The sequence below is a fragment of the Xylaria bambusicola genome (assembly GCF_022495145.1).
Source record: "Xylaria bambusicola strain CBS 139988 unplaced genomic scaffold F5B22scaffold_18, whole genome shotgun sequence".
In the NCBI taxonomy this organism is placed as follows: Eukaryota; Fungi; Ascomycota; class Sordariomycetes; order Xylariales; family Xylariaceae; genus Xylaria; species Xylaria bambusicola.
Window position 1 is genome coordinate 201,193 of NW_025953571.1, and position 15,623 is coordinate 216,815.

Below are 15,623 nucleotides of genomic sequence, written 5' to 3' on the forward strand. Positions count from 1 at the left end.
GCCTCTGCGCCACACCGACCGCTGGCCCAAGCCACAAGGAGCCGAGCATGTCAATTCAGACCAACCAAAATTTGAGCTTTTTGGGGCCGAAGCCGTCGACTCTGCTCACGACCTCCATCAAACCGCTCAATCCTCACTCATCACCCACCACCCCAACCCTCCCAACGCACCACAATGGCGTCCAGGAGACTCGCCCTGAACCTCGGCCAGGTGCGCAGCCGCGCTGCCAGCCCGCTCATCCGCCCATTCAAGCGCGGCCTCGCTACCCCCGTCTCGTCTCCTGCCGGTGCTAAGACCCAGACCACCACACTCAAGAACGGCCTCACCGTAAGCTGAGCCCCGCGCCAATTGCTCTTCTGACCCCGTGCAACCTGCTTCTCTGACAGTCTTCTTCCAGGTCGCTACAGAATACTCCCCCTGGGCGCAGACATCGACCGTCGGTGTCTGGATCGACGCCGGTTCGCGAGCCGAAACCCCGGAGACCAATGGCACCGCCCACTTCCTCGAGCATCTGGCCTTCAAGGTACCATCTCCGCATCCCCGCGACACCAATTCGCCCTGCTGACGGTTTTGTAGGGTACACAGAAGCGGACGCAACATCAACTGGAGCTCGAGATTGAGAACATGGGTGGTCACCTGAACGCTTACACCTCGGTGCGTGGAATACACATTTCGGCCGTGATTTATAGTGATGCTAACCCCCGACAAGCGCGAAAGCACCGTCTACTTCTCACGAGCCTTCAACTCCGATGTTCCCCAGGCCGTAGATATCTTGGCCGACATCCTTCAAAACTCAAAGCTAGAGCCTTCATCCATCGAACGGGAGCGCGATGTCATTCTCCGCGAGGCAGAGGAGGTTGAGAAGCAACTCGACGAGGTCGTTTTCGACCACCTCCACGCTACCGCCTACCAGCACCAACCCCTTGGCCGGACAATCCTGGGACCCCGTGAGAACATCCGCGATATTACCCGAACTGAGCTATCCAACTACATCAAGACCAACTACACTGCCGACCGCATGGTTCTCGTTGGCGCCGGTGGCATCCCCCACGAGCAACTAGTCGAACTAGCTGAGAAGAACTTCTCTCGTCTACCAACTACTTCGCCTCACAACGAAGCCTACTTAATCTCCAAGAGGAAGCCCAACTTCATTGGCTCCGAGGTCCGCATTCGTGACGACAACATCGGCGCTGCCCACATTGCCCTTGCTGTAGAGGGTGTCAGCTGGAACGATGAGGACTACTTCGCTGCTTTAGTCACCCAGGCCATCGTTGGCAACTATGACAAGGCTATGGGAAGCGCTCCCCACCAGGGCAGCAAGCTTGCCGCCTTCGTGCACCAGAACGATCTCGCCAACAGCTTCATGAGCTTCTCTACAAGCTACAGTGACACTGGGTAAGGTCCAGCCGTGTTTTCTCACTTGCACTTTCGCTAACTTCTCTAGCCTTTGGGGTATCTACCTAGTTTCCGACAAGCTTACTCAGCTCGACGATCTAGTCCACTTCGCCCAGCGTGAGTGGTCGCGGCTCTCGAGCAACGTCACCCAGCCCGAGGTCGAGCGTGCCAAGGCTCAGCTGAAGGCTTCGTGTCTCCTTGCCCTCGACAGCACCTCTGCTGTTGCTGAGGACATCGGACGCCAGCTCATCACCTCCGGTCGCCGGATGGACCCCGCCGAGATCGAGCGTACCATCGACCGGGTCACAGAGAAGGACGTCATGGACTTCGCCAACCGGAAGCTATGGGACCAGGACGTCGCCGTCACTGCCGTCGGCAACGTAGAGGGTCTGTTCGACTTCCAGAGAATCAGGAACGACATGAGCCGGAACTTTTAAATCAATCGCGGTGTTGGTGGGTTGTAGTAGCTAGCGGCGGTCAATCATTCAGTGGTGACATAAAAACCCGGTTCATAGAGTGTATCAGTTACTACGGTCCCGCACACACATTGTTAGTTGTATCATAGAAGACCTTTTTCCATATGTTAGAGCCTGTGTTTAACTTGCACCTCTGGGTTGCTCATCATCATGTCTTCAGATTCTATCCTATCCATCTCACTCGGAGAGCTCTTTGGGTGCGTCACCACGTCGTGCTTGTGGCTGTTGTATATTTCGTGTGGGTTTGTGTGTTGCAGATATGTATACACTTGTCTAGAACATATCCTTGTGGTTAGAAGTGGCGATGCGGACATATTATAGGGAAGAAAGTTTATGTCAATACATGGTCTTGCGTTATATATGTTCCTGTCACCACGCCATCTGCCAGTCAGTACTGTTCTATCATAACATTACGAGACTTGGGTACTTATCGCGTTGGCCAATTACATATAGATTCACACGATCGATATTGAAGTTGATAAGGCAGCGCAGTTAAATTCGGTGAATGACATAATGTCTAACTCAACGCTCTGTATAATCCCTGCTGTCCCTGTCCGGCAATAACCCATGCCCCTTTTCCTCTCTTGGTACTGTAACTCGTCTTTGATTCTCCCAACTGCCACACAAGGGTTTCAGACCCATTCCATATACGATATATATGTATCGGTTAGATAAATCTAGTTAGGATCATTCAACAGCTATAAGGAAATTGTCATAGTAGATGATAACATGTCGTTATCAACATCGCGTGGTTGATCCCATTCATTACGCATTCGATGCGTTAGCAGCCCTCTACCACATCACCAAGTTATCGTTGTCTTCACCCCAGGCTGACGACTTAATGGCTTTGCAATCGTCCTCAGAGAGACCTGCACAGCCGCCACACGCGCAACGGAAACCCCATGTAGCAAATAGGTGAGCCGGACCCTTGCCGTATTGTATGAACAGCTCGCTGCCCGACTCAACATTCTTCTTGACCACAAACACCATACATCTCTTGTCGCGGTCATACGAGTAGTCGACGTTGTTACGATCACCACATGCGTGGTTGAACCGCGACGATATGAGAAACACGGAGCCCCTTGAACTGATCGAGAACCTATGGCAGGGAACCCAGAAAAGCGTCAGTATTTCACATAAGTCAGTTGAAGTGACAGCTGGTTCTCAATGGTTTTGGGAAGGGTGGTTGCGACACCACGTATTTCTTAACCTACCTGTTCGTGCGCCAAATGGCGGCGCGGCTGTCTTCGGATGGTGTCCGCTTGTGATTGTGCAGAGCATGATAAGCTTTCCTCTGCTCTTCTGTGAGCGCATCCAGTTTATCATAAAGGTCGAATGAGTTGGCACTAAAAAGCTCTCGTTCGATGAGAATAGGTGTGAAGGGTTCAAGGTCACAAACAGCGAATACTCCATATCCTGAAACAGGCGATCTCTTGACCTCTAAGAATCCGTTGTTGAAACCCTCTAGATGATGCATAGGTGAGCAGTCTATAGGAGGCATGACTAGGAAAATGGATAAGAAACTGACCCAAATCTGAAGCAAGCTTAGGTTGAAGACCGTCGTGGTTGAGCATAGGAAGCCTGGAGGTGGATAGGCTTATAGTCCCCAGCCTAGTACGGATCTTGTCCTCCTCAAGTGATTTATCGATGCTATAAATAAAGGCAGTGTAAGTTCGTCATTAACAGTTCCAGGAGAAATGTAGCTTACGATAATTCGATGCGATAGTGTCGCTTTCCTTCAATATCTGGTAGTCTCGAAACATAGCCTAGTTTGGTAAGCCGATCCTCATACTTTGGCGCTCTGCTTCTATCTGTTACAAGAACTGTTAGCTTATAGAATCAACAACGGATTTCTAGGCCATTTATATCGTATATATAAATAGTTGGCATGAAATCACCACGACGGGTTAATCATTGAGAGCAACCGCTTCTTCTTCTCTTTTAACGCGCTTCAAATTCGGATTTTGTATAGCTGCACTTACCCAAGCAGATATCCTCGTCATCGTCATCATCATCGGATCCCTCGTATGGCACATCCTCTACAATTCGTAGCAAGAAGTCAGTTTCTGTATTTTGGTGGAGACGTGATCTCTGTCGATGTTTGGCCGCACGTACCATACGGCCGTCTATGGACACCCTTCATTGAGATAGAATCTTCAGGGGCAACTTCGCTGCGGCCATCGGGGAACATGCAGCCAACGAAGGATCCATTAGGCGCGTAAACCAAGCTCTCCCCATCCCAGTCAGTGAACCGTGCTTCACTGTCCACATCGCCTGGCTGATCGGTATGCGTTTGCAAAGAAGCGAGTGGACCACGCACCGTTCGCCGAACCCTGCTGACCTGGCACTGTTTCAGTTATACGGTCTACTAATTCAGAGAATAAACACTAGAATAAACAAGGATTAACTAACTCTCAATACGTTGAAGTTGGGCGATAGCCGGTCAATGCTACTACCAGGACAGCTACTGTCACTATCATCACTGCTTGTGTCATTAGCAGAAGATGTGTTACTGAATGCAGCATTGGCAGAGCCACTACTCGCTAAAAGGGGCGGTTTCGATCTAGTGACAGGATGGCTAATTGGGGGGTTATCTTTACCCGATCTTGAGGGCAAGTGCCTGTTGTCGAGAGACATGTTCGGACCAGGCGTGTTAAAACGGATATGTGACCTTGACGTATGGTAAATCACTTGGGAGTTGTGAGTGGCAGTCCATGTAGCTTTCACTTAGTTTGCAGAATCCTTGCGGGTAGGATGACCCAAGGGGTTCATGCACAGCACGAACCTCCACTAGACTTTGATTTTCTATTTTCAGTGTGAATACAAACCATGAAAGTGTAGCAAGTAACGGGAAGGGTGTGTGAATAAGAGAGAGGCGCTGCAGCGCTGCGGTGCTTCCTCCTGGTAGCTGATAATAACCGAATAATCAGATGAACTGAAAGCCCGTTGACGAAATAAATATAGAAGAAAATTTTACACTTACCTTATTCTCCTTGTAGTTCTTCCTGGTCAGTAATGCTTTTAGCTCTACCCGAGTAGCGAGGAGCTAGGAACAGCACATGAACCGTGCAGCCGTATTAATGACAATATCTTAGGTATTGAGAGACTTTCGTTATATGGACTTGGTTTGCCATCTAAGTAGCCCATGGGGGCCCAACTGAACTAGGAATGGTCACTCAAGTAAATTGTTGGCTATAACTCGGTGATAGCGAATAAGCGGAAGGGTATATTTCGCAGGAATCAGCTTCCGCACAAGCGCGGTCGTCAGGGTGTTCATGAAAGGAGATGATGAGGCAAGGTTAGGTACTTACCTCTTACATGACATAACCCCTTATAGTCAATATTCTTCGTCACACACATGGTATGTACCGCATTGTTTGATACGCCGGCAAACCCTTGGATTTTGTGTTTCCAAAGCAGGGTACACTTATCTTGACTCGGGTCGGGGGATTGCTAGTTGTACGGTACTCAAACAATGCCTTTCCCGTCATAAATTCCTAGCAACTACAATTCTCAGCAATCCGATATCGTTTTACGTACCTAGCTACACAGGCGTGGGGGCAACATGCCAATCGGCTAACTACCTACCCAGCAGGCATACTGCCAAACCTCAGTGGGATGCTTTATTTTCACAGGTGCTCGCAGTAATATGAGATCTGGTTCGTGACAAACTAGGTAAGTACACAGGATGAAGGCTGTGCGCGACCTGAGCAAGTCAAGGCATGTTCTCAGGTCACACATGTAGTCGGTAGCTGAGGAACAACGGCATAACCATGGTAGTTGCCTGAAAAGCAATGTCGTACACTTCCAAGGCTGTACGACCTGTGAACATAATAGGTAGGTACATATGTAGGTACTGCCTGTGTAAGTTGGAGTAGGTAAATGGGGTTAGGAGGGGGGACGTAGTAGAAGGCTGTGTTAGGGAACGAAAAAGGGGAATAGAAGGAGAACCTACATATGTATGTACCTAGGTAGGTAGGTAGGTAACCTCCGAGTGAAGTGCGATGAATATCACCCGATGTTTCCCAAACGTCCTTCCTGCCGCGCTTGTGTTGCCTTACATGCCTGCCTATTTACATGCTTGAACACACGAGGCTGTTTCATCAGGCATCGGTAATGCCCGGCCTGGTCTGCGTACTACTCAGCCAGTCCGCAGACCTGATGATCACTCGTATGAATTAATTCAAGTACTTGGGGGTCTATTTTAAATGCTCCTTGGGCATGCCAAGTGAGGCAAATGCATCAAACAGACATTTGGGACTATGACTGCATCATTTCCACGCTATATAGAGCCGCCGAATGGATTTAGATGTGAAGCAGCTTGGAAACATGCGAGCAGTTGCACCCGGTGCGTCCGGGCATCCCCTTTGACTGCAAGTGATCGTCATATGACCGTTCTTTCTGTGCAGACACTGACTCGGCTTCACCTTCCCGGTGACTATCGAGTACCTACTTCCAAGTTGTGCTGAGCTGTTGAAATTTGAGGAACGCAGCTTCTCGTTTTTCTGGCATTCAAACTCGCTGTTGCCATGTGACAAGATGTGTTATGCCCGGTCGACAAGGCCTCCAAGTCATCTTCTCTCCTTTTCATCTTGTCCCATCTCTCTCAACCTGACACAAACACACAGGCAGACGGTGGAAGAGACACAAAGGGCCACCTTGACGAGGACAAGTCCAGCTATCGTCTCGTTCAGTGCACTTGGAGACCGTACAAGCCAACTGACCTGTTGTCCTTCATTCGTTTACCCCCCAACCAGAGGATAAGATGCATATCTCCTCCCTCAACGCCCTTTTCGTCGCCATCCAGGCACTCTGCGTTTATGCCCTTCCGCCCAAGGCCCAGCCTGATGATGACCTAGAATTGGCCACTTTCGCACCCACCGACCCTATCAGCGGTTGGCCTGAGGCTACACCATGGACATCAACCACGACAGTCTGGCCGCACAGCCCTTCTCCCAACACCTCGTATTTCACCACTTGGTCTTCCGAGGTGGTCACGGCCACTACCATCACTGTGACAGACAACTCGATCACCTGGACTCCCACGGGATCCATCAGCGGCTGGCCGCCTGCCAGCAGCAAGACACAGACAATTCCAGGCCAACAGGTCACTGAGACGTTTACCATCACGTTTACTTCGTACTCAGAGGAGACCATCGCCTTGCCATTACCCTCCTCTGTGGCACCTCCCTTCACGTTTGTCACCGTTACGGCGAGCCCGACTTTAGCACCATCTCCGACAGGACAGCCTTCATACACCTTTGTCACCGTCACGGAGACTGTATCTAACTCAGCAACGCCACGATTTACCACCATCACGGTATCAGAAGTAACGCTTTGGCCATCGTCTACCCCGACACCCGGTACCACACAGACCTCACAAGCATCACATACCTCGCAACTTGTGACATTGACCCTTTCATCGAGCTCTGTCATTGAGTCATTGAACTCTACCACTGTGTCATATTCGTCGACAGTCATGACACTCAGCCCGCCCCCAACGTTCGCCACGGGCACCGCAACAGTCGGCTTTGCCGGCAAGAGACACGCGTAACTAGCATCGCCCCCACGGCGTGCATTGCCACGAAGTTTGATGCGGGTATGAGGAGATGCTGAGAACGGCTATTGGGGCGGACAAGCTGCTAGACTCATTTTGGACCTACGCATAATGTATTCATCGTTGCACGAACATTACCTTCCCATGATCAAATGGTCAAGTGGTGGTTTGTAATACATGAAAGTGTATGGCAACTTTTTCCTATTGTCAGATTGTTATGGTATGGAGAGTACACATATATAGTGCATATGATGTTGATCCAGTAAGAGAAAGGTGAACAAAAAAGGCAAAGGAGAAAAACTTTGGAGTGGCTACGAAGGTGGGGTACCTTGGTGACGACAGAGTTATTCTTGGTAGCTGGACTAATGTTCGTGGCTTGCTACGTGTTGGTGGTTGTTGTTGGCCTCGTTACGCAGGTTGCAATACGTGATATCTCTCGCATGATGCAGATAATTTCCAGTACCAGCTTCGTTAGCTAGACCAATCAAAACCAATCATACCAGCGATTACAAAGTCTTTTGCACGCGGACTGTTGGAGGCTTTTCAAATTTCCAGCTGCATTTTCTCCTAACTCTGAAGTCCCTTGGACCCTTACAAGAGTAATCTACGCCCATTCTAGTCTTTATCTTTGCGCTCGAGCCTCCAGCCGGAGACATAGCTGCTGTTTCCGCGATATGAGCACAGCCATCGCAGCGAGATCACAAAAAGATTAAAGGAGACATTTGGTAGTTATCAACACTTTAAGCACATGCATGCTAATTTGTCAAGTAACGAAGGGATCATCTGATAATAGCAAGTCACATTTTCAGCCTCGACCAACCATGAAACTCGACTACCCTACCCTGATAGCATTCACAACTAGTGGCGACACGGTTCCTGGCCCGGCATTCGCGGCAGGTTGCGGTTGAAACAATACACCCAACGCCAATTGCATGTTGCATAGGCGAGAATAGGTCGCCGTTCAGGACTCCTTGTCGGTCAGCGTGTTGTTGGAGACGGTTCGTACGAGTGCGCTCAGCTTGGGAAGATCTTGCACCAGTTTTGTTTGGGCTGCGGTCAGGTTGCTACCTGCCTAGACGGACGGCTTTTATGGGTGTGCGAAGGGGGCTAACTAACATCGTGGATGGATAGATAGACTCCCCGCAGTTGGTGCTGTAGAGGGTAAATCAAACTGAGGCAGAATGAGTATGCTGGAGGTATTCCGCACCCACGTGGGGAAAGAAATTAAAAGGTCTGATGTTGAGTTTCGTTGAGTTGATACAAATAGGGCAGGCATGAATGAATGAATCAATGGCTGATTCCTACTCGGCGTAAAGAGCCCGGTGACAGGAAGAGGAAGCTCGCCGCATTGTCATTCCTTGGGATCCGGGACGACACGCGCAACTCCTCTTCCTTTACCTCTCTCGGCGTATAGGTAGAGATATTACTCTAGGCAAATGGGAAGGATGCCGTTTGACCGCGCGCCACGCCGATGGGATAGGCCTGCCACCGAGCGGACGGGGAAGGTCAGGAAGGATGGCGCCGGCATCCAATTCAAAGCGCTAGTTAACCAGCTTTAGCGCAGGCAGACAAGCAGGAAAGGCTAGGGGCGCATATATGTAGGTCAATGTCGCGTTAATAACCGCGAGGAAATGCCTACCTACCGAATCTGGGCCAGAAAAGGGCTGAGGACCTTGGAGTAGGTAGTTCATTAAGAAGGATTCAACCATTTAACAGCGCCTGCTATTGTCAGAACAGGAAATTCAGTTTCGGTTACACATGCCAGAACTGCGTTTTCATTATACTTTTGTTTCAATTGGTACAACGGTCGACACACCCTAGTCGCTTAAGATACCCTTCAGAGAAATCTTATCAAGAGTCAGCTAATGAAGATTAGTCGTGGCGCGCATAATGAATGACAGATACCTGACCGTTGGGACGACGCAGACGAGCCTTGCGCACTGATGTTATAGCCCCACGTCATTTGCCAGCCTATGCAGCCGGCCCGCTCGGCTCTTCTAGATGGAGAAAGGTTGATCAAACGAATAGGTACAGCGGTATAACCGAATCTGGATAACCTTGCGTGCCTGGCGATCGTTGGAGGTCAACTCGCTTCTGATTCGATTCGATTCGATTCGACTAGAAACGAAACGTCGATATGAGCAAGGCTTATCCAGCTCCCCGCCCTTCCATCATGCAAGGACCTTACAGTAGGTGAACCGGGGACGAGAGGCACGACTGTCGGCAATGCATACTACTTAATAGGAGCCGCGGAGGGGCCAACGAACGGTAGCAATGTCAACGATTCCTTCGCCTTGGCAAGGGGTAACGGTGAGATCCGTTACTCAGGCTGATTGAGATGTAACAGTCGGACTGATGCTCCAACAACTCTAGTACCACCTCGAGTAAGGCTGCATCTGCGTTTAGCGAGGGCCCCTAGAGCCAAGCTGCAGGAATTAAGGAGATAATGGCTTTAACGACTCTCAGGCGAGGCCGAGAAGAAATTTATGTAGGCCATGCTAGAGTATAAAGTCGCAGTGGTGGCGTTTAACCTTAAGCGAGACTAACAGCGATTGTACTTCCTTCGCCTATATGGTTACACTTCGAGACATACTAAGCAAAATGGCCCCGAGCTGCAACTACATTGTTATTGTACCCTGGTTCAGAATGCCTTCTAATGCTTGGAAAGAACTGAAATCCTAACAAGGAATCCTAAAATTGCGCAGTGCAATAGCGGTTATCCTTACTCACCTTACCAGGCTCAAGGATACGTCGGAAACATGACTCGATTGATGGTTGACCGTTTTATCGCCAAGCCGAGCGATTATCAGTTCGGATGCATCCGAATATAGTAGTGAGGATCTGGGCATAGATCTTGGGAATGTTACTCCTGCTGTGCCGCAGTAACCAGGCGTTTCACAGCGAATCATCGACATCCGACTCGGACGTATCTTGTCACACGCAACAACAGGAATATCGACTGAAACTGGCAAGTTGTCCGCCAAAGGAACCGAGGTAGTTTAGTAGCGGACGCCTACCAAATATGACCTAGCTAGCCATAGGAATTGTACCAAAACCTGGTGACGAAAAAAGGAACTCGGCGTGTTCCTTTCCCCGGCAAGCACTAATATACTTAGGTAGATTTTGGGCCTGTCGTGACTACATGGGTCGCGAGGCCAATGAGCATTTAGCACATGGAAGACTCCGTCATTATATTCTGATTGGCTCACTTGCCAAGGATGCTGCTGTTTCTACAAAGGCGAGGACAAGAGGTTGTGACAGAGTATCGGATATGCAGCTGCGCACGAGTTGGGGGTAGGTTTGCACAACACTCGGGCATCGGAGTGTTGGCTTGACCCAGGCAATCGGGGAGCTCGCTCGGACAAGCAAGGCCAATATCGCATATGCTATGGGGTCCTGGATGGCAAGGGGTTCGCGTGGAAGTAAGGGTAGGAATCGAGGTCTCAGGCGTGCTGGATGCTAAGCAGGGCGATCATCAATGGTTCTTCCCTAGTTCTGATATTTTAAGCGAGGCTAATTTGGCCTGAAAAAAGACACACATGGAAAGGCTTGTACACCAGCTAGACGTCTTATACATGCTTAGAACATGTGAATTTGAGATAGGTAGAATCCTTTGAGAAGGGCGAGGTATACTTAGCTAGGTAGGGAGGACAGGAAGAAGTTGGGGGCGGTTTGAAGTTATTAATAAGTCGAGCGAGGAGTGGAGGTCTACCTAGCAGCCTTGGCTCGACCGGGTATCTACTTTAGGTACCCGGTCTACCTACTGTAGGTAGGTATTGTCCATGGAGGAGGTACATAGGTATAGCTTGTACATGTAGATCCTGGTGGCGCTGATTGGCGTATCTCGAGCGCTGCCAGGCCGAACCCTTGGAACCTTTGGGACCTACATACAGTAAGTAGTACCTACAGTAAGTGCTGGGCTTGTACCTAGTCGAGGCGCGCGTGGGGGCGCTGTGGCTTGTGCGTCCGCCGCAGGTACCTGTAATGTGGCGGCTGTATCCGGCAGAAAGGCACCAATGATCATACTTCGTACCTATGGGGTCAGAGCGAAAGAGCTGAAGAAGAAACGTCTCAGGTATTTTGGGTACTGGGTCGAAGTACTGCATATACTACTACTGCCTGCTACTACTACCACAACACACGTCATCTCTTGGAGATTCGCAGGTGGTATCGTTCGTTCTCCTGACGGGGGCTGGGCCCAAGGGGAGGGGGGGAAAAAGGTGCGAATTACCTAAGTACATGTGCTGTAATAAGTTTTGGCATTCCACTCTCCATACCGATTCGAGCTAGACACTACATAGACACGCTACCTACTAACACTTCCAGGATATTTATTTATAAATCTACCTACCTAGAGAATTCCGTGAGTGAAATACGCATGAGAAATATACGCGCAGTTATAAGTGAGTTGGACAGGGGCGGGAACACGCGCGTCTAACAGATCCTCCCAGTAACTGCGAGTTACAATAAGCGGCCTGTCCAATCATCGGAATATGCTGCGCTGCATAGAACCAACGTACGCTTTATCATCCACAAATTGCGCCCGAACACACTACTACGCCGCAATGCAAATTTAGTGCCATGCATATTCCATGCTTGTTCTCGCGTCCTTCTCCGCGTCAAGTCTAGTCTCGTTGAGTCTTGCAATGTAGATAGTCTATGTTACCTCGCCGTTGGGCAAGCTCCTGGGGCCAGAGCTCAGCCCCTCGACATAACATCTACAGGCGCGGACACCGGCAAGGCCCAACAGGGAGAGACGAGAGAGTTGTGAAGCGAGTGATCATCATCGCGGGCTCATCTACCTAGTGCACATCTAGCTAGATTCCTCGAGATTTGTTTGCCAGATACACTCGAACAAGGGTTATTGAAAGCTCGGAAAGGATCGCCAGGATGCCAACCCTGGCCGGACCCATGATCGACTCCTCCACTACCAGGTACCTCCAGAACGCTAATCTGCTTGACATGGTCTCCGGGTCTCTATCATCCTGTTCTGACCCTGTTGCAAATGTACATCACTGATCGGCTCATATCACCTACATGCTGTAGACATCGTGACCCGTCAGACCTAATTTCGACTACTGGGGTATTGGACGGAAATGCAACCCTTCTTCTACTAGGTCTAGCGAGCAGCATATCTGCAGGTACACCTTTAATAGAATGTGGAACGCGTGCAACCTTTGACAGCTCGTACTTACTGTGCCTCAGTTGCTCAGCTCTACACTAACCTACATGTGGTGTAGTGATGCTCGAGCAAGAACATGGACCTCCCCTTCACAGCCAACCGAGAGCGCGCTGCTCGCTGGTGGCGCCTAGAAGATGGATGATACCTTCTGTGTAAGGTACCATCTAGCCTCATTCCTCAGCTTCGCTTCACTTCTGTGAGTCTACAGAGAGTACCTATAGTGCGTACCGTAATTCCTTCTATCCCAAACGGATGACTCCACGACTATGTTTATAATAAAAGCACCATGCATGCCAAGCATCCCGACACCACCAAGTAGACGTCTCAGCCTAGGTCGTTGCTAGGATTCTCTTCATTTCGTCCCGGTCTATGACGTTACAACTCCTACGTACAGCTTACATGTTGATAATACGAATGTTGTTATTTGGGTGCCTACCCAAGAAATACCGATGGCTCTGACATGTGAGTAGAAGCCCGAGAGTGTTTCATGTAGGATCGTCTACAGATAGGTACTCCCTGCTGCCTCATCATGGACGTGATTCTTTAGGCCAAACCCCCTCGTTATCAGCCACTAGGCTAGGTCCATCGTCTCAAGCCCACGTGATGACAGTTGTTATAGCACGCCAAAGTCAATATCCAGTGTGGTCTGGTCTATTTACGTGGCTGTGGATCATGCCGTGCATACTTATTCTGACGTTGGAGGAACACGGCAAGGCACACTCACCTCACCCAAGACGTTGGGAATAGGTTGACACTGATGAAGGAACCTGCCGCTACCAAAACTGTGTCCCGCGAGCCATTGTGTGGGCCTCACAAAACATGGAATCTGTTCCGTTCCATTACACTATAGGGCTGAAGGAGCATTTCATGTAAAGGAGTCATTGCGAGTGTTAGCCCTTACTCCCCTCGGCACCTCGAGTGTGGCACAGTCTCCTCTGACTATATAGTATCAGCACTTCGCACCCGAAGTTTTGAATTTTCCTGTCATCACCACTACTCAATTCACCCTAGGAACGTCACCCAGATAGAATATCACAACTCGACTTCACATCAGAAGACGCTGAAATCAGTTGTTGAAGCTACACTTCCAAGAGTTAGTTGTTTCGCTCTTGTCCATCATTAAGTATGTGCTATATTCCCTCTTGCATCGCCTCTATGGTTTCATCTATCTGGGGCTACCTAGATCTCTCTACACAGCTGTTGCTAACGAAGTTCTCAGAAACCCAAAAAGCACCCCTTTACGTTCAGACCCCATAGAAATACCACAGACACACGAACCTGATCTCAATCCACTTGCCCACATCGCGATCTTTGCATCAAAACTGGGAGAATCAAGACCGACTCTTCTTCAGATCTAGCATCACCAACAACCGCGAAACTTAGGGAGTCAAGTCTATCGCTGCTAGGATTTAAGCTTCATCAGTCAAAATGCCCGACTCGAACGACACCACTTCCAACGACACCGGCTCTTCAGGAACTGATGCTCCATCAGAGACCCAGCCAACCCGCGGCAGGAGCCGGAGCGGATATAACTGAGCGACGAGAATGTCATGAATATAACGGGTAAAAAATGAGCATGGGAATCGGCGTTTTGGATGTATCAACATGGCTTTTTCGACTTTTCACCAAGCGAATAGATTGGACTTTTAGGAACGAGGGGAAAGGGCATTTTCACTCTCATCACACAAAAAGAAGCTTGGAATTCACGCATTGGCGATAGGGTCGGGATCATGGGACACGAATATACACAAGACGGAGTTGGAATGGCTATTGTAACATGTTAGTTGGTTTATTCACGGAGCGTACGTGGACTTTGGACACTGGACACATTCGCTTCATTTCCTTTGTCATCATCATGTACCATCACTACTTTCACTTCTCTATAGATTCGGTGCTTATAGAATGAGCTACACAGCTCAATTATTTATTAGACAAGCAGATTTCTGTAAGATCAGGTTGCGTCCCCAAAGTCGTACTGTGACTCAACCTGCCATGTCCAAGCAGAAGATGTTCCGAACTGAATGAGCGTTCCTCTGAGGCAACTTGATTGATTCCCTCTTCACTTTCTAATTTCGGATCCTGCTGCCTGTCCATCGCAGGCGAAGGAACCAATTCCTACATATAGTAGGAGGCTCGCAGTCTTTTCCCTTATCTCCGTCAAACCAAGTGGATCTATCCGTCCTAGCATCTACCTAACTTGGCTTGCTGGGGGATCTGTTTTATTTACGGAACTCCCCACGAACTCGGCGGGTCAAACGAGGTATTCAGAGCGGAAGGAACATGCCGTCGGCCGAAACGACCCGAGTTTAAATATATACCTATATACCAGCTCTTATACAAGCTTGTGGATAATTCCGCCCATCGAGTTCGACGTTCTCAAATTTTCATTCCATTTCCGAGTTGGCGCACAACCTTACTAGGTATACGGCACACCAGAACCGGTGGACTATAAATACCCATGACGTTTGATTACATATACACGTGAGAGTTCTTGTGCTGGGGCGCATCTCGTGTAGCAGTGCTGTGCCGCCAGCTTGCTTCTGCTGCGAATATCCGAGTCCGAGTTCTGGCCCATCCATCTACATGACATACTTGTACATACAGTCTGTTCCAACGCCTTGGCTCCCTTGCCTTACCACCACATGGAATGCACCCCGCCATTGCCCCTCGCTCGACCGGGGTGAGTTGCGCTTGGGTACCTATGATATGATGGCACTTTGTCTGTCTGCGGGATTACTCATCGTCCGCTAAAAGTCGTGACTTCGTTTGGTGATTTGATAAGCAGTGTTGGATCAGAACAGGGATCTCGGCACTCGTACGAACATTAAACGCCGAATCACCCCCAGACCATAACCTATTCCAATTTCCAAAGCCAAAGGCTAGAGCGGTCAATCTGATTTCATTTTAGTAGACGTGCAAGTTACGTATAGATAGGTCCAGACTCAGGCTGGATAAGCCATTCTTGATACGATGGTTCTAACTTCATGCCAATTTAGGACTAGGGGTTTCTGCT

The 15,623-nt window shown here is 49.5% G+C and overlaps 2 protein-coding genes across 2 annotated transcripts; one reads left to right on the forward strand and one right to left on the reverse strand.

Annotated features, from left to right (window-relative positions):
• Positions 1-174: 174 nt before the first annotated feature.
• On the forward strand, positions 175-1,832 carry F5B22DRAFT_636059 (mitochondrial processing peptidase beta subunit; the record flags this gene model as incomplete). The annotated part of the gene is made up of 5 exons (XM_047977235.1): positions 175-327; positions 398-523; positions 577-654; positions 710-1,395; positions 1,445-1,832. 5 exons carry the CDS (start codon positions 175-177, stop codon positions 1,830-1,832), a joined length of 1,431 nt encoding a protein of 476 aa, XP_047831231.1.
• A 592-nt stretch (positions 1,833-2,424) lies between these two features.
• On the reverse strand, positions 2,425-4,508 carry F5B22DRAFT_655153 (uncharacterized protein; the record flags this gene model as incomplete). Its single annotated transcript, XM_047979864.1, has 7 exons — positions 2,425-2,970; positions 3,086-3,335; positions 3,400-3,521; positions 3,580-3,682; positions 3,854-3,910; positions 3,987-4,212; positions 4,284-4,508. The coding sequence occupies 7 exons, from the start codon at positions 4,506-4,508 to the stop codon at positions 2,664-2,666; spliced, it is 1,290 nt and encodes a 429-aa protein (XP_047831232.1). The 3' UTR covers positions 2,425-2,663.
• Positions 4,509-15,623: the final 11,115 nt, after the last annotated feature.